Below are 19,768 nucleotides of genomic sequence, written 5' to 3' on the forward strand. Positions count from 1 at the left end.
ATTCCGGATGACGCAATGTAAAGTCGTCTGAACAAAGGAAGACAAGGTCTTCGAAAATCATTGGACACAAACAACATCGCCTTGGGGCACTCCAGCTTCCACTTTGAGAGGAGAAGAGAGGAATCCATTGATAGCAACACATTTTCTGTGCGAGTGGAGTAAGTCAGAAAACCAAATGTGGAATAGCCTTGTATGCAGAGCAAGCAGAGCAGGATGCCAGCCAATGTCGAACGCCCGAGACATATTCATGGAGACGTTTATGACCTGTTGTTTGAGATTTAGTGCCTCTGCCCATTGCTGAGGAATAACCTGGCTTTGTGTTGCATTTTATGATATTTTATTTACGTGCTATCAACCTTTATGTGTTCCGTACCTGGGGATAGCTTGTATTATGTTTTACAGTTTCGGTGGCATGAAAGCTCTTCTATGAGCCTCAAACGACGTAAGCATAAATAAATATGACTAAATCAGTTAGCATTACAATTCAAACCACAAAACTTGTTCATTTCCCCCTTTTCAAGCTGCCGAAACAAACCAGTGTGTTTTGAGATGCTTTGATTGGAGCATCTGTGAAATTGTTCCATCATTTATAGCCCACTTTGTCTTCCCTGCTGTGGTGTTGTATGGTGCACATTTGATGGTGCTTGCAACATCGTGATACATGGAAACAGCTACTTGTTTCATAAAAGTACCTGTATTCCAATGCCAGAGAGTGCAGGCAATGCTCCCTGCTGAGCACGGCAGCTCATCAATTCTATGTCGCTCATTGTCCATAGCTCTGAGTGTGATATTGGTGTTTTCCCGCCGGGATGCTGAGGTCGAAGGTTGCTGTTCCATCAATACTTGTCCACCCTTTCGACCGTACTCCGGTGGCTCATTATATTAGTCATGCCACAAAGGTTCTGCAAGATAGCACGCTCTCTAATGATGAACCTTCAAGTTTTAAACCATCTGTTCTACCGCTTTCATTTTCTGCTACCCTTGTCCATTATTGTCAAACCTGCTTCCTAATTCTGTCCGCTTTCATTTTCTGCTACCCTTGTCCATTATTGTCAAACCTGCTTCCTAATTCTGTCCGCTTTCATTTTCCTCTCGTGGCCTTTAATATGGCTGCTCATTTTCGAAGACCGTAGGGCTGTTTGTGAGACCTCGTTAGATTTTCACGCTTCAAACTCTTCCTCCAGAAACGAATTATTGCTCTACTGTATTTGCTTCTTATTTTGCACACAATGGTTTTCTATTTTCCATTATTCTCTGGATTTCACAATTGGTATTTCTCTCCACATTATGGGATTGTGTTTGTTTTATTGTCCCCGTCGCACCGCGGAGCGAAAGGGGGACTATGGTTTTCCCCTCCGTCCGTGTGTGCGTGCGTCCGTGCAGGTGTGCGTGCATGCGTGCGTAAGCGAAGGACCGAATTCTAATTTGGTGTGTGGGTGCAACCCACGTCAAAATCCAAGATGGCCGCCGCCATGTATGTATGTCTGAACATTGTGAGCGGAATATCTTGAAAAATAAGCGAAGTACCAACTTCTAATCTGGTGTGCGGGTGTATCTACACATAAGGAAGAGCCCTATTGAAAATTGGGTCGCCACGTCAAAATCCAAGATGGCCGCCGCCATGTGTCTGACGCCATGTATGTCTGAACATTGTGAGCGGAATATCTTGAAAAATAAGCGAAGTACCAACTTCTAATCTGGTGTGCGGGTGTATCTACGCATAAGGAAGAGCCCTATTGAAAATTGGGTCGCCACGTCAAAATCCAAGATGGCCGCCGCCATGTATGTCTGAACATTGTGAGCGGAATATCTTGAAAAATAAGCGAAGTACGAACTTCTAATCTGGTGTTTGGGTGTATCTAGGCATAAGGAAGAACGCTATTGAAAATTGGGTCGCCACGTCAAAATCCAAGATGGTCGCCACCATATATATGTCTGAAACTTGTGAGCGAAATATCCTGAAAAATAAACGAACTACTAACTTCTAAACTGGTGTGTGGGTGTATCTACGCATAAGGGAGAACGCTGTTGAAAATTGGGTCGCCACGTCAAAATCCAAGATGGCCGCCTTGCGTCTTCCACGTTGTCAACTCACATCACTTCAACGACGGGGGACCGAGGCGTAACGCTTGTTTTTGATGGAGTCGTCTGCACCTCACCTCGTTTTGTTCCTTCGTGTCTGTGTTCCTCGCCTTCCTCACTACTAATCACCATCACAAATTTACAACTACCTGAGTGCCTAAGGTGTATATTAGTTGCTATATAAAGTGTGTCTATGATTGAAATAGAGCATCAATTTCAGTTGGTGCAAGTTGGAGCAATTGATGTTTTGAGCACTCGCCCTTCATCAAAGCAAAAGAGAGTAACTTTACACCCAATTATTAGTCACTCGGGTTGGCAAGGTTGGCATAGAGCCCGAGATAGGCTATCAGCTAGGGGGGTCAACCGGTACCAAATTGAGGGAGTAAGGCTAATAATGATTTTTGACAAGGTTTTTACCTCTAGAATAAGAAAATATGTGATAGCAAATTCAACGATGTAGCTAAATGTGTGTTATCACCCATTTTCAAAATGGCCGCCAAATTTCTCAAAATATCAATGGTCAATGTAGTGTTTTTTTCACTATTCACCCTATACCCCAAATTTGGGTATCTTATACCTGGTTTTAGGGGTTAGAAATGATTTTACAACTTTCTAAATGTCATTAGATATTCATGAGAACTATAAATCCAATATGGCGTCCAATATGGACGCCAATATGGCGTCCAATATGGCGTCCAATATGGCGTCTATAAATCCAATATGGTTTTTTCCATGTGTATACTTGCAAATCTACTGAATGCCAGTTATTTTCGTGCATATTTTGTGCATAAAGTTGTTGCTATGATGGCAGCCATTTTGTGAAATTGGGCGCCATATTGGATTCTATCTTCTTGGATTAAAGTTCAGATGATGTATTTCATACTTTAAGAGAGTTGTAAAGTCTTAAACATCTCAAAACGCAATGCTATTTGTTACAAATTCCTACAAGAATATGAAACATGGTGTTTTTAATAGAAAAACATGCATTTTGGCGGCCATTTTGAAAATGACGTGATAACACCCATTTAGCTACATGGTTGAATTTGCTATCACATATTTTCATATTCTAGGGGTAAAGACCTATCCAAAAATCAATATTAGGCTTACTCCCTCATTTTGGTACCAATGGACCCTATTTTGGGGGTATGGCTGATGGCCTAAGACCCGAGAGGTATGCACACTCGCATCTGAGCTATATCCAACCTCGGTTTGAATATTGGTCCAGCTATAAAAACTGCCATCCTGGTTTTTTCACCCGCTAGGCATCAATGTGTGTGTACCGTCCTTCGGATGGACGTTAAACTGGGCATCCCGTCTGCCAGCATCAGTTGGTGGACGTTATAGCTCCCTCGGTGTCGTTCATGAAAAGTCGGTGAACTATCTGGCCAAATTCCAAATTCCTACTCTAACTTACAGGGGGCACTGCATCAGTAGCAAATCTGTGCCCCCAGCAAATTATGTTACCCACAGCTCCATACGAAAGAAGAGGAAGAAGAAGTCAAACTATTTATTTAAAAATAGCTGATTCAGGAAGTGAATGAAACTTAATTCATCATCTTTTAATAATAATAATAATAATTCATTTATTTTGTATAGCGCTTTTCAAGAAGCCCAAAGGCGCTTTGACAGAGTGCAAAACATAATGCATAACAATACATGAAAACAACAATTGCAAAAAGACAAGAATCAATAGGGAAATATTTAAAGCAAAAGGAGGGAGAAGGAGAAGAGATAGTCAGGGGTTAAATGCTGTGGGTTGAATGTTGAATGCAGTGTTGAACAGGTGGGTCTTTAGTGATGTTTTGAATGTGGTGAGTGAGGAGGAGTCTCTGATGGTGTGAGGTAGTGAGTTCCAGAGGGTGGGAGCAGCGATGGAGAAGGCCCTGTCCCCCCAGGATCTGAATTTGGTCTGGATGGGGGGGGGGGGGGGTCAGGAGGTTGGTACCAGCAGAGCGGAGGTTGCGGGTGGGAGTGTGTCTGGAGGAGGAGGTCAGCCAGGTAGGATGAGGCCAGGTTATGGAGGGCTTTGTATGTCAAGAGGAGGATTTTGTACTGGATTCTCTGGGGGATGGGGAGCCAGTGAAGCTTGTAAAGGACGGGGGTGATGTGGTCGCGGGTCCGGGAATTGGTGAGTAGACGGGCAGCGGAGTTCTGAATGTATTGGAGTTTATTGGTGATTTTTGAGGGTGAACCATAGAGGAGGCTATTGCAGTAGTCCAGACGGGAGGTGATGAAGGCATGGATGAGGGTTTCTGCAGCCATGGAGGAGAGGGATGAGCGGAGACGGGCGATGTTTTTCAGGTGAACTCACTTTTCACTCACTTTGCTTCTTTCACTCCATAGCTTGAGATGGCAGCTTGGTGGGTAAGGTCCCTGTGTGAAGTCAGAGTATAGTGTGTATATATCTGAATGACTGGATGGCAATTTAGCTGTTTATTGTCATAATTATGTGACACTAGCAGAAAATTCCATCAAAATGACGGCGACCCTTCTGTATTTTCACACTTTCTAGCCTTAAAAATTCAGGCTAATATATAATAGTCCAACAAATGAGACTTTCCCTGGGGAGGATTAGGGGTGAGGGGAGCATTTTGTCAACAAAATGCAAAGTTTCCGTTACACACAGTTACACACACATTACCTCAACATACGCCATCTTCAAAACAACTACAAAATTGTGCAAATAGCTGTTCCCTTTATTTGGATTACATACATGAGGAAGGAAGGCGTCAGGAAGGGCATCCGGGCATAAAAACATTGCCTCAAAAAGAGAACCATGACAATTACAACTACATATGGGCAGGGTACAGCCCGAAGTGGAGATCGGTTTCTGAGGTTTGGGACATGGAATGTAGGGACAATGACAGGGAGATCAGGAGAAGTGGTGGAAGTATTGGTCAGAAGAAGAGTGGACATATGTTGTGTGCAAGAGACGAGATGGAAGGGAAGTGGTGTGAGAATGGTGAAGGGTAGGCAGGGACAGAAATACAAGTTTGTGTGGCAAGGGTGCCCGGAGGGTGTGAATGGTGTTGGTGTCCTGTTTTCTGAGGAGTTTGTAGACAGTGTGGTGAGTGTGACTAGAGTGAGTGATAGGTTGATGATTGTGAAAATGATGATTGGAAAGCTCTTGGTGAACGTCATATCGGGATATGCTCCGCAGGTTGGTCGGAGCGATGAAGAGAAGGACAAGTTCTGGTGTGCGATAGAGAAGCTGATGGAAAACGTGAAAGATGAGGAAGTTGTTGTGGTAGGAGGAGACCTAAATGGACATGTGGGAAGGAGTATGGACGGTTTTGAGGGAGTTCATGGGGATTATGGATATGGTGTGAGAAATGGAGAAGGTGAAAGGATTTAGGAGTTTGCTGATGGAGCTGATTTGTTGATTTGTAATACTCAGTTCCAGAAAGAGGATAATAAGCTTGTTACATACACGTCAGGTGGGTCGACGACAACCGTTGACTACCTGATGGTGCGTAGGCGAGATAGGGGGCACCTCCGGGACACAAAGGTGATCCCGGGGGAGGAGGCTGTTTCACAGCACCACTTGGTTGTCTGCGACATAAGGGTGAAAGGTGCGAGGAGAGCTCGGCGGGTGAAGTACCAACCGAGAATGAAGGTGTGGAGTTTGAAAGAGGTGACAGTAAGGGAGGCATTAAAAGAGAGGCTGAGTAGGGTAGAGGATGATGTGGTTGAGCTTGAAAGTGATTGGATGTCAATGAAAGATAGTCTGTTGGGAGCCGTTGGTGAGGTATGTGGATGGACAAAAGGACCACCGAGGCACTCAGAAACATGGTGGTGGGATGATGAAGTTGGAAAGAGGATTGACGAGAAGAGGAAGACGTTCACAGAGTGGCAGAAGGCGAAGGGTACGGGAGCAGAAAAAGCAGAGCATGAAAGTTATAAGGCAGCCAAGAAGGCTGCAAAGAAAGAGGTAGCAAAGGCGCAGGAGGCATGCAGGAAAATGTTCGGAGAACGCTTGGATTCAGAAGAGGGTCAGAGAGCGGTATTCAGGATTGCAAAGCAGATAGCGAAAGAGAGGTGTGATGTGATGGGGGTGAGTTGCTTGAAGGATGAAGTGGGACAAATCGTTGTGGACCCAGATGGAATTAAAGGAAGATGGAAAATATATATGGAAATGCTGTTGAATACAGAGAATGAATGGGATGGCAACATAGAGAGTAACCCAGTTTTAGGACCGGCAGAGAAGATAACCGAGAACGAAGTTGAGGAAGCGATAAAAGCAATGAAGAGGAGAAAAGCAGGAGGGCCGACGGGAGTTGTGGGAGATATGTTGATGGCAGCAGGAAGTTGGGGTGTGAAGAGAATGACAGAGATCTGTAATATGGTGGTGAAAGAAGGCCGCATTCCAGTGAATTGGGAACTGAGTACCCTCGTCCCTCTACTCCATACAAGGGGAAAGGTGACCCTCTGGAGTGTGGCTCGTACCGAGCGATAAAGGTATTGGAGCATGGAATGAAGGTATTGGAAAGGGTGTTGGAGAGGAGGATAAGGAAGAAGGTGAAGATCGACGAAATGCAGTTTGGATTTATGCCAGGAAGAGGAACGACAGACGCGCTCTTTATTGTGAGGCAGTTGCAGGAGAAGTACATGGAGAAGAGGAAGAAGTTGTTTCTTGGGTGTGTTGATCTGGAGAAAGCATTCGATGGGGTTCCACGCGGAGAATTGACATGGGTATTGAGGAAGTTCGGAGTGGAGGAATGGTTGATCAGAGTCGTGATGGCAATGTGCAAAAGAGCGCGCATAGCTGTAAGGACGAAGGATGGGAACAGTGGTGAGTTTGAGGTGAAGGTGGGAGTGCATCAGGGGTCGGTACTAAGTCCACTACTATTTGTAGCTGTGATGGAGGTGCTGGCTCAGAACGTAAAGGAGGGTTTACCGTGGTAGTTGTTGTATGCAGATGATCTGGTGTTTATTGCGGAAAGTATGGATGGACTGAAGGAAAAGATGAACAAGTGGAAGGAATGTATGGAGACAAAAGGTCTGAAGGTGAATATCGGAAAGACGAAGGTGATGGCAAGTGATAAAGCATGTGCTGAGGTGGAAAGAACTGGGAAGTGGCCATGTGCCATGTGCAGGAAGGGTGTCGGAGAGAATTCCATTCAATGTACAATGTGCGCTGAGTGGGTTAATCAAAAATGTTGTGGTCTGAGAGGGTCATTAACCAGTGTGGCAGCTACATTCAAATGTAAGGTGTGCACAGAGGGAGCTGCAGATGGAGGAAATGTTGAGTTGGATCTTGGAGACGGCATGAAGCTGGAAGGTGTGAAAACATTTTGCTACCTCGGAGACATGCTGAATGGAGACGGTGGATCAGACTCGGCAACGGTTGCTAGAGTGAGATGTGCATGGAAGAAGTTTTGGGAACTGAGTGGTGTGCTGATGAGGAGGGGAGTGTCGTTGAAGCTGAAGGGAAAGGTGTATGCTGCATGTGTGAGAAGTGTTATGATTTATGGGAGCGAGACATGGATAATGAACGTAGAGCAGCAACGAAGGCTGGAAAGGGTGGAAATGCGAATGGTTCGGTGGATGTGCGGAGTATCGTTGATATTTCGGTTTTATTGATAGAGATGAAGACAAATGATGAATTGTGAAAGATGATGGGAATAGAGCCTGTGATTGATGCTGTGAAGAGGAACAGGTTGAGATGGTTTGGTCATGTGTTGAGGAAGGATGAAAGTGACTGGTTGAGAAGAGTGATGGAAATGAATGTAGAAGGAAGTAGAGGACGGGGAAGACCGAGAAAGACTTGGCTAAAGATGGTGGAAGAAGAAATGCGGTCAAGGGGGTTAACAAGGAGAGATGCAGAAAATAGGGCAAAATGGAGAAGATTGTCATGGGGACCGCAAGGCTAACCCCCGCTCTCGCAGGTAAAATGGCCTTAAAATGCATGTTGTTGTTGTTGTTGTTGTATACATGAAGGAAAACCATATTTTTACACTATTCAGCCTTGAAAACTCGGGCTAAAACCGAAATTATGCGCAAAAACCTTAATTTATTAAATAATTTATTATCTTATCATGCTTTTATTATCATGCTTTTATTTAGGCAGTGTATAGACAAAAGAGCGCTGCAACTCGGATTATGTACATGAAGCAAAGACATGCCTAATGCTTATGTCGGGTGACCCATCTGTATTTTCACACTAACCAACCTTGAAAAATGTGGGATAAAATCGAAACTATGCACAAAAACCTTGATTTATTGTACAAATTGGTCATCCCTTTATTTTGGTGGTGTATAAGCCATATACCATTGCCGTGATCGCTCCCGAAAAGAATAAAAACAAGTAGAGATACATTAAAAGTGCACCGCCCCCATGCCAAATAAATAAATAACATATTGTCGTGTCTCCCGGGTTAAAACCCCAAGAGGACGAATGACCAAAATGAGCTTCACTCCGAGGCGTATACCCAACTTGGCGGTATTATCTTTTCGCGCGCGCGGGAAGGTTCGAGGCCTTATCTGATCAGAATCACATGCAGGGGTTAATCCGAACCCACAAACACAAAGACAGGACAGCAAAATCCACAATACAAGAAAAGTAAAATTTGACAAATAATGATTAAATGAAAATAAATGCAAGTAACAATGAAAGGTGAGGTAAACTAAAATTCCTAAATGAGGGACCCTCAGCTCAGACTCATATACAACCAAGGGGAAAACGAAAGTAAAAGAAAATGAATTGGTGTTTATAGTGCCGGCACTTAACGTTGTTGTTCAAGCAAGGCCGTCGAATACAGTCGGCAGCACAAAGGGGCCTGCAGCCGCGTGTGGGAAAGATGCACACGATGGCGCGAAGCTCCTTTCCGTCTCGCCATGGACATGAAGGCATTGCGTGTGGCCGGTCCTCTCCCGCTCATCTCCTTCTGACCGACGCACCAAGAGCTCTGGAATGTCTCCACAGGCGCACACGAGGCCAAAAAGCAACCGGCTGCTTGTGTGACCGAGGCAAGAGAATTAGCAAGGGCCAGAGGTCTTCCTCTTCCTCCTCTTTCCACTATCCAAAGTTTCACGAACGGACACGGCCCGAGACGCAGCCGTTTGCCAATGCGACCAAGACAAAAGGAAAGAGCGAGTGAAACGACCGTCCCTCATGCGAAGCCAAGACCAGAAGAGAAGAGCAAGATGACGCGAATGTTCCACGATGATGTCACACTCTCTGTCCAATCACCGAGCGCTACTCAGTCATGAAGGCCGGGGCGTGGCCTCCCTGTTACGAGTCGTCGGGGGCGGAGTCCACTCTTTGTTCGGGAATGTTCGGATGATGTCGTTCGCTGTGAGGCAGAGCTTGCTTGCGGATCGGCAAATGTGCCGGGTTTGTCGAACCTGGCGGCGTTGTGAGCGAATGAGTCCATTTACAGTGCGATCGTTGTAGTTATTGAGCCTTTGATTTCGTGGCTGGCCAAATGTAATAAGAATATGAGGGAAAAACCACAGGGAGGCAATAACGTACAGGGGAATATAACCTTACAGAACCTATAGTTAATTAGCATAACTCCACTCACTCCTCCGTGTGGAGACACCTAAACACTTACCCGGACATTTGACACTACTTAGATGCATTGAGGTGGGTTCTTCTTCTTCGCAACATTCAGAGCATACTAAAACTTACACATTCCTAACTTTCCTATGAGATTCATCATCTACCCCCACACACGTAACAATATCCTCCAGCGCACGACATTGTCGGGCTGCATTTGGCCTTCGGCGCCCTGCGATACTGCAATGCAGCACATAGAGACACAATTGGGAGGGAGCAGTGTACAATAATTGATTGATTAATTGCATAATTAAAATAAATAAATAATCATCATAAAATAACTAATTTCTCAATCAATTGGCTTATACAATACCTAAACCACCACTGCTTCATCCGAATCTGTAACTTTTTGAAAGTTAAGTAATTAATCGAATTATCAAATAATTAATTGATTAATCGATAGAACAAAAATACCCTTTATAGCCAAATCACTTGGTCCTGGTCCTGTCCAAATATCAGCTTCCTAACTCAAAAGGTGCCTGAGATATTGCCCAGATGAGAAAGGAAATAAATAAATACGTAATTAATCGATAATAACTTAAGCAATTAATTGATTAAGCAAAAAACAAAAAACAAGTGTTTTTGACAAAGCATTTGCTCATTATTGTGCCCAAATATCAGCTTCCTAGCTCAAAAGATGGCAGAGATATTGCCCGGACAAACAAACAAACAAGAAAACAAACGGAGTGAAAACTGAGTCCCTTTCGGTGCTCCCCTTCGGTGCCCGATGATGACATCATACAGCGCCTGGAGATGGAATAGGAAAGGAGTGATGTACAATAAACCGGGGTACATGCATGATGCAAAAACATGCTTTCTGGGTATGTGCGTATATCATCTTGGAGCTGGCATACATTATCTCGAGCATCGTGGTTATATTGCTTGGACAATTACAATTGCACTGGGCCATGGGCTGACACCCGAGGCCTAAGGCTTATGCAGCTTCACAAAATGGCGGCCGTGTGTTTTTGTTTTTTTCTAGTTCAGATTGTGGCTGTAGTCGGGCCAGCTGTCCAACCAATGGGGCGACGGCAATCCGCCCACACATACATGGTCCAAATAGGAAATTACATATATATACTGTATATATATATATATATATATATATATATATATATATATATATATATATATATATATATATATATCTATATTATAATAGCCGTAGATGATTCTGTCTGTCTGTCTGTCTATCTGTTGGGTGTCTGTCCGGGGTGTGGCTTACTCGGTTTGCAGAGTAGCTCCACCCATAGCTCCACCCATTCTGGGAGTGGCTATAAACAAATATCCACCATTTTATTAACTCGCATAGCTTTGAGTCCTGTTTTGTAGGCCCGTGGTGTCTTGCTCTCCCCCAGTTTTATTTCAAATCAAATTCGATAAATCATTTCATTTTTCACAGTCGCTAACATAGTTTTAGACTCGGTTGAAAAAAAACGGGAAGAAAATCCGATGAAAGTTGCCGTTTATAGAACGAAATGAATTCTCAAAGGCCTGTAACTTCAAGGCCATTGAGTCTCTCTCACGCCTTTATCTCCAATCTAACTCACCATATGATTTCATTTTTATCGATGGTTTTACTTTTAGACTCGGTGTCAGCAATAATTGAGAACAATCCACACACGCGGGAAAATGCAGAGATATATTTTTTAAAATCGCGTCATGGTGTATCATACACCGCCCAACATGACACCGCCGGCAATGTGTCGATATATATTAAAAATTCGCTTTTGCTTTTCCGTTATGATATATTACTATTTCGTTTGATGATAGTCGTCACAAAAACGTCAACAATGATGCCGACATATATTTCTTCGTTTTTATTTCATTCAACATATTAGCCGGAAGTAAAATATGTTTCAGGAAATTACCGAGAGATATTTCTTCGTTTTTTTTATTAGTTATGTGCGCATACACTTTAAATAGGTTTATTTGAAATCTTTAATTTTCCACAAACATTCCACACACGCGGGAAAATGCAGAGATATATTTTTTAAAATCGCGTCATGGTGTATCATACACCGCCCAACATGACACCGACGGCAATGTGTCGATATCTATTTTAAATTCGATATATCATTTCATTTTTCACAGTCGCTAACATAGTTTTAGACTCGGTTGAAAAAAAACGAGAAGAAAATCCGATGAAAGTTGCCGTTTATAGAACGAAATGAATTCTCAAATGCCTGTAACTTCAAGGCCATTGAGTCTCTCTCACGCCTTTATCTCCAATCTAACTCACCATATGATTTCATTTTTATCGATGGTTTTAGAGTCGGTGTCAGCAATAATTGAGAACATTCCACACACGCGGGAAAATGCAGATATATTTTTTAAAATCGCGTCATGGTGTATCATACACCGCCCAACATGACACCGACGGCAACGTGTCGACATATATATTAAAAATTCGCTTTTGCTTTTCCGTTAAGATATATTACTTTTTCGTTTGATGACAGTCGTCACAAAAACGTCAACAATGATGCCGACATATATTTCTTCGTTTTTATTTAATTCAACATTATTAGCCGGAAGTAAAATATGTTTCAGGAAATTACCGAGAGATATTTCTTCGTTTTTTAAAATTAGTTATGTGCGAATACACTTTAAATAGGTTTATTTGAAATCTTTAATTTTCCACAATATAATTTACTTGCCATTTATCATTTGATGATTACGAGACAAATTCCTCTTGAGGATCGTGACAATTCATGCGCTGCGTGTAAACTTCTATTTCCAAAATGAATGAGACGATCGATGAAGAACGCAGACTTGAACAGGATGCAGCAAGAAAACGAATGAGACGGGCGAACGAGTCCATCGACGAACGTCAATGCAAACTTGCGGGGTCACCCGTGGGAATCCCACGGGCATGGATGTGTGTGACATTTCGACATATTGAGTTAGATGCTGCACATTCATTTTTACAAAATGGTTACTGGCAAGTCATCAGATCCAGAAATGGTGTAAAAACCACCGTTTAGAGGCCATTTTTCCCCGCAAAGCGGGGGTTGGCCTTTTCGGGGACCGTGGTAGTTGTTGTTTTTTTGTCCCCTTTTTGAAGCAATGTTTTACGGCCGGATGCCCTTCCTGACGCCAACCCTTTTTGCCGCCTTCAACGACAAACAGGGAATTACCAGTGAACTGGTACTCAATTAGCCGACCTCGGAAGGATGACAGGCTGAGTCAACCCCCCTGGCATTAATTCGGCGATCGACCGAGATTCGAACCCAGGATCCTAAGCCGGCACCCTAGCCGCTAGCCCAACACCAGAAATGGTGTCATGAACACAATTTATTTACGCACAAGCACAAAAGCAAGACGGGCCGATTTCCGATTCCGACGGGCCGACGGGCGAGACGGGCCGATTTCCGATTCCGACGGGCCGATTTGGAGCAAGAAAAAGAACGAGACGGGAGAAAAAGGAGAGAAACGAGACGGGGAAAGCCGATTGGAGAGGCGAGTGAGGCGCGATTGGAGAGGAGTGTGAGGCGCGATTGGAGAGGAGTGTGAGGCGCGATTGGAGAGGAGTGTGAGGCACGATTGGAGAGGAGTGTGAGGCGTGATTGGAGAGGAGTGTGAGGCACGATTGGAGAGGAGTGATTGGAGGGGAGTGTGAGGCACGATTGGAGAGGAGTGTGAGGCACGATTGGAGAGGAGTGTGAGGCGCGATTGGAGAGGAGTGTGAGGCGCGATTGGAGAGGAGTGTGAGGCGCAATTGGAGAGGCGTGTGAAGGATTGGAGAGGAGAGGAGTGTGAGGGATTGGAGAGGTGAGGGATTGGAAAGGAGAGGGATGTGAGGGTTTGGAGAGGAGAGGAGTGCTAGGTGGAGAGAGGAGAGTGTCAGGTGGAGACAGGAGAGTGTCAGGTGGAGACAGGAGAGTGTCAGGTGGAGACAGGAGAGTGTCAGGTGGAGAGGAGTGAGGGGTCACATATTATGTGAAATAAATAAATTGTGTTCATCACACCATTTCTGGATCTGATGACTTGCCAGTAACCATTTTGTAAAAATGAATGTGCAGCATATAACTCAATATGTCGAAATGTCACACACATCCATGCCCGTGGGATTCCCACGGGTGACCCCGCTAGTATATATATATACACTGTATATATATATATATATATATATATATTGTTGCAGTTTTTAGAACCTTCACTTTATCAAATTTAGTATTAAAATCCCTTATAAATAACCCCTGTGTACATTCCCCTTTAATTGGCTGTTAATTGAAATGAGTGCACCTTAGTTAGTCCATGTACAAGCACGTAGCCAATCATAGAACCTCTCTATAGTTATATCGTTACTCTGTGTTCCAGATAAGGCTGTGTGTCCAATAGTCGATCTTACGTTGCACCAAATCAAATAAGATAGATCCCCTTTTCGATAGCCCTGAAACTACATTTCTGCTCCATAAACTACATAAACTACATAAACATAAACTACATAAACATAAGCTACATAAACTACATAAACTGCTCTCCTCAAAATCACCAACGACCTTTTCCTCTCCTCTGACGCGGGCAACCTCAACATTCTCATCCTCCTCGACCTCAGCGCCGCCTTTGACACCATCGATCACACCATCCTCCTCACCCGACTTGAAACCACCTTTAACATTACCGGCACTGCCCTCTCTTGGATTAAATCATACCTCTCTGACAGACGTCAGTTCATCTCCATCAATAACTGCAAATCCCCCACTGCTCCCCTCCCCCAAGGTGTCCCCCAAGGTTCAGTTCTTGGCCCCCTCCTCTTCATCCTTTACCTGTCCCCCCTCGGTCACTTAATCCGCCGTCATGGTCTCCAATTCCACTGCTTTGCTGATGACATCCAGCTTTTCATCTCCACCAAGTCCATCTCCACCGCCACCCACTCTATCCTGACAAACTGCATCACTGAAATAAAATCCTGGCTTCAAATCAACTTCCTCAAACTTAACTGTGATAAATCTGAAATAATCATCATTGGCCCAAAAACGCTCACCAAGTCCACCCATAACTTTGCCCTCAACATCGACGGTTTCCCAGTATCCACCTCCCCTCACATCCGGAATCTTGGCATCATCTTTGACCAAACCCTCTCCTTCGACAAATACACTAAACAGATCACAAAGACAGCCTTCTTTCACCTGAAAAACATCGCCCGTCTCCGTCCATCCCTCTCCTCCGTGGCTGCAGAAACCCTCATCCACGCCTTCATCACTTCCCGTCTGGACGACTGCAATAGCCTCCTTTATGGTTCACCCTCAACAATCACCAATAAACTCCAATACATTCAGAACTCCGCTGCCCGTCTACTCACCCATTCCCGGACCCGTGACCACATCACCCCCGTCCTTTACAAGCTTCACTGGCTCCCCATCTCCCAGAGAATCCAGTACAAAATCCTCCTCTTGACCTACAAAGCCCTCCATAACCTGGCCCCATCCTACCTGGCTGACCTCCTCTCCAGACACACTCCCACCCGCAACCTCCGCTCTGCTGGTACCAACCTCCTGACCCCCCCCCCCCCCCATCCGGCCCAAATTTAGATCCTGGGGGGACAGGGCCTTATCCATCGCTGCTCCCACCCTCTGGAACTCGCTACCTCACACCATCAGAGACTCCTCCTCACTCACCACATTCAAAACATCACTCAAGACCCACCTGTTCAACACTGCATTCATCATTTAACCCACAGCATCTAACCCCTGACTATCTCCTCTCCTTCTCCCTCCTTTGTGCTTTGAATATTTCCCTATTGATTCTTCTTTTTTTGCAATTGTTTTTATGTTTTGCTATGCATTATGTTTTGCACTCTGTCAAAGCGTCTTTGGGCTTCCTGAAAAGCGCTATATAAAATAAATGCATTATTATTATTATTATTACATTGCCAGCAGCGTTGCCTACATTTCCAACAGCATTTGCCTCCATTACGGCGTGGTCAGCTTGGAGAAGAAGGGCGTTGCCCGCCCCTCGTCATCATGGGCGGAGCCGGGAAGAGCCCGTACCAACCAATCGGCACTGCGGTGAGCGACCCGGTAGGCGTGCCTTTGTAGCCCGCGGCTTGATCTCGGGGAGGGCCATAAAAGGGTGGATGAGGGACTGCTTATGCAGATGAGTGAGGGAGCACGCACTGAGAGATACGTGGAGGGAGGTGCATTGACCGAGTTGGGTTCTGAGGAGGAAGGCGCTTGCGAAAGGTACGAGCGAGAGGAGGGACGCTGCTTAAAACAGCCCCCAGCCGCGTGCAGCTCTGACGTGCTGCTTCAAGAAAACCTTGCTGTGTGGACCCGAGCGCGGAGAGTCGGTGGCCGCTCGCATAAACCCTGCCGTCCTGTACGGGATCGAACGTCATCCCTCCAGCCCTGTGGTCCCACGTTCTTCTCCCTCCAGCCAATCCAACCTGCAATTCCCCATTCGTGTGAGTCTGTTTGTGTTGTCCTGTCCCTGGGAGTAAGTAAGACTGTATAAGCTAAGGATTGCACTGTGTCTTCTGCTTCTTCTGTACATTACTTTCGTTTCTTTCCTTCTCCTTTGGTTTCTTTCGTGGTGTAAATAATAATAAATATCTGTTCCTTCTTACCTTTGGTTCCTTCTTTCTCATCCGATCGCTTTCGTCCCTTCTGTCAATTGAGTACCTCTGGCACGATTTTTGGCCAAACGCTTTATAATCGGGTTTAGTCCATTGATAACGGCTCGGAGCCGCGGATTGCTAACCCGCTCGGCAAATACTATCTTGTCTGTGGTTTCGAGCGGTACTTGTCTCCCTGTTTTGCGGAGGGATTGGTGAAGGTATTCGGGAGAACACCTTGACCAATAACCCTGATCAATCCCACCTCGCAAAGGAGCGTTACAAGTACCAGGAGCGTTACAAGTACCGGATGGCCAGCTTAAAAAGACGAGGGGATTAAACCCCCCTCGGTAAGGGGAGAGCCGTCGTCGGATTCCGTAACAATATATATATTTTCTTTTTTTTAATAAACAGGAATTAAATTCATGCGTGGGGCTATGTGTGAAAAATTCGGACTCAACCCGGGACTCGAACCAGGGACCTGCATCACTTTCGCGGTGACAGCCCACTGAGCTATTGAGCCAACGGAGTCTTTACCGGGGTAAAGTACCGGGTATTAGGGGTGTTGCCCGTTGTTTTAATCTTGTCGGCATTTTGAAGAAATCAAATTATTATAATTTTTTCTTGGGGGCTAATTATTATATTTCATCATGGGGGCTAATTTCTTGGGGGCTAAATCAAATTATTATAAGGCTAAAACACTCCCCTATACCCACTAAAGAATGTGGTCGGCTATCATTTAATATTGCCTTTTTATTTATGTAGTTACAAAGGCTTAGGCATTGCAGAGCGATTTAAAAAATAAAACCCCAAAAATCCAACTTTATTTTAAAAAATTCCCTATATATATTTGTGTTATGTGCTCCTCCCCAAACCCCGGTCACGGTGTACCTCCGAGCCCCGAGAGGAGTCACGGCAGAAAGATGTGTTATTCTGTATGTCAAAGATCAATGGTGAAACCACACCAATTGTTACCAACAAACAAGTATTGTATTAAGATCACACAAGAATAACAGTACAACAACAATAGTAATCAATTGTACAACCTATATATTTCCTATGATGGTACCATCAGGTTCGTACAATATAACTCACTGTGCTCCAAGTGAGCGAAAAGAAGAACATTCCCAATGTCTCTATTCCGGCATCAAGCCAAAGTCGATCCGCTCCAGTAATCGTCAGAACGATGTCTAATCGAGGCCAGAATCCCGTTCGGATGAAAGTCACAGTCACGCTGCCAAAGCTGCGCAAAGGTGCCCTCAAGGCGACTGGGAAATCACACCCTCGGGTGTGGACGTTCCACGGCTCCCACTCACATCACACACCACACATCACACATCACTCACATCACTCAAATCACACCAGCAAATTTCCCACTCAAAAGCCACGTTGCACACACACACCAGATTAACGTCTGAATGCGGTGAAAATGTTTGAAGCGAAGTGAAAAACCTTGAGCGAAGCGCAAATCCTGCGCGAGGTAGAAATGGCCGATGGCCCGTTCTTGTGGCGTAATGGCACTCTGTTGATTCTCTCCGGAATCAACCACAAAACCTGTCACGCAGGTTTATCTGTCACAGCGATGCCAATCTTTCGCAGGAATCCCTTTCCCGGGAAACCCAAAGTTCACTCGTGACCCTCGTTCGCCAATCGTTCGCTCCAGACCTCGAAGCAGCTCGGCTTCTTGTCCGACTCACTCGCTCCGCCTTCTTTTCCTCCTCTTCCTCTTTGTCGTCGTCCGGTTCCGGTTTCATTTAAAACATTAACTTTTTTACCTTTTGAAAATAGTAATCTCTATTTCCCTTAAACGACAACAATAAATAGTACATGGAATCAATAATGTTTACAGTGGATGAAAACCACAACAACGGAAGTGACGAATCCGTAACAATATATATATAATTGATTTATTTATTTATTTATTTTGCCTAACCTTCCAGCACTCACTGTTGAACCTGTGAAAGTTGAACCGGTGTTCTTGAACACAATAAATGTCTATCCATAAAATTCAGCATCATGATAATCGGAGGAAAATTATTCAAGTTATGATCAAAAGGTGTTTTTTGTTCATTAGGTCACAATGCTGATAGCGACGAAGATCCGTTCGGACATCTCAGAGAAAAATGGCGACACACACATGCACACAAACGTCTCTTGTAGTTATACATGTGAGCTGCAGTCACTTGATGATTGATGGAAACACTAATCAACATCAATGGGATTCATTGACACAATCTCTTACCTGTCAAAAATCGTGTCCATGGCACTTTAATTGCCCCATTATATCACGAGGTGGCAAGATAGCTCAGTTTGAAGCACGCTTCCCATCTTGGTGCAATTGCCATCGGAGGCACCGCACGTCACATGATCCAGCTGTATCCTGTTTGTTTTCAAGTTGACGTAGTACTATGGTCATTGTACAATCTGGACAATGAGTAGTAATTACAGATTGTGTGCATACTGATGTTTGAATATGACACTGGCAAGTTGATCAAAATGGCTTCTACCTGGATTCCAATTATCTGCTGATGGTTAAAGATTTCCTGTTGGCAGATCATTGACCCGTTTGTGGAGGTGGAGGTTGTTGGAGTACCTGCTGACTGTCGGAAGCAGCAGACAAGGGTCATTGATGATAATGGTAAGCAACTACATGGGACAATAAATCGGAGATGATAGCACATTAGTTAGTTTAGATTGATTCATCGACAGTGCACTAACAGTGCTAACGGACACAGTGAGTGAATTGATACTTCATATTCAGTCTTGTTGTGAAATTATAGGTGAAATCATGTAAGATGTGAGATTCACCTGTAATTAGGAGAGGTGGTTTTGGATCTTTTTGTTCACTCCGGTATACAAGGTGGACGGGGGTTGTGGGTTGTTTTCACCACTGTCTGTCTCTGAAAGTTATCTCAAAAAGTTGTGAACGGATTCGGATGAAATTTGGTGGAGAGGTTGGGTGGCTGACATGGACGAATTGATTCGATTTTGGTGAAGATCCGAATCCAGATCCGGTTTCTAGACTTTTTAAGTGATTCTTTGCCATTCTTTGAGAGATACGGCCAAAATCGATATAAAGCATGAAATCTCAAGTCGTGGACGGATTCGGACGACACTTGGTGGTCCATTTGTGTGTGTGACAAAGAATAAATGATCTTCGTTCAGGTACAGATCCAGATCTGACCTATCAATGGGATACAAAACGTAAACTGTTCAGCCTGGCGGAGGTATGCTCTCTACCAAGTCCCGGTCTAGTTATGCCTCCACCGACGAAGTCAGAGGAAAATTATTCAGGTTATGATGAAAAGGTATTTTATGTTAATTAAGTCACAATCCAAAAATGGTAAACCAACATCATGAAACAAAAATATCATGTGCAACTTCAGTGCAGGTACACTATTATAATGCAAGAACGTCTTGGAAGGCCAAGCAATCTTTGAAATTCCACATGGGCAAAATTGACGATGACAAAAAATGCATTTTATTCAGACCGCCATTTGACCTTGACCGAATTATTGTTTTCTGACCCCCATTTGACCTTGACGGTATTATTGTTTTCTGACAACCAT

At 44.4% G+C, this 19,768-nt stretch overlaps 1 protein-coding gene across 2 annotated transcripts in view; it reads left to right on the plus strand.

Annotated features, from left to right (window-relative positions):
* The window catches only part of LOC137425824 (1-phosphatidylinositol 4,5-bisphosphate phosphodiesterase eta-2-like), a 368,966-nt gene that overhangs the window by 313,301 nt on the left and 35,897 nt on the right, over window positions 1–19,768 (plus strand). For both annotated transcript variants that reach the window (XM_078775526.1, XM_078775527.1), the window contains one exon: window positions 18,753–18,837. In XM_078775526.1, coding sequence (XP_078631652.1) covers window positions 18,753–18,837 — 85 coding nt within the window. The remainder of the gene's footprint in view (window positions 1–18,752; window positions 18,838–19,768) is intronic.

This window comes from Myxine glutinosa, chromosome 4 (assembly GCF_964187855.1).
Source record: "Myxine glutinosa chromosome 4, kmMyxGlut1.1, whole genome shotgun sequence".
NCBI classification, from domain to species: Eukaryota; Metazoa; Chordata; class Myxini; order Myxiniformes; family Myxinidae; genus Myxine; species Myxine glutinosa.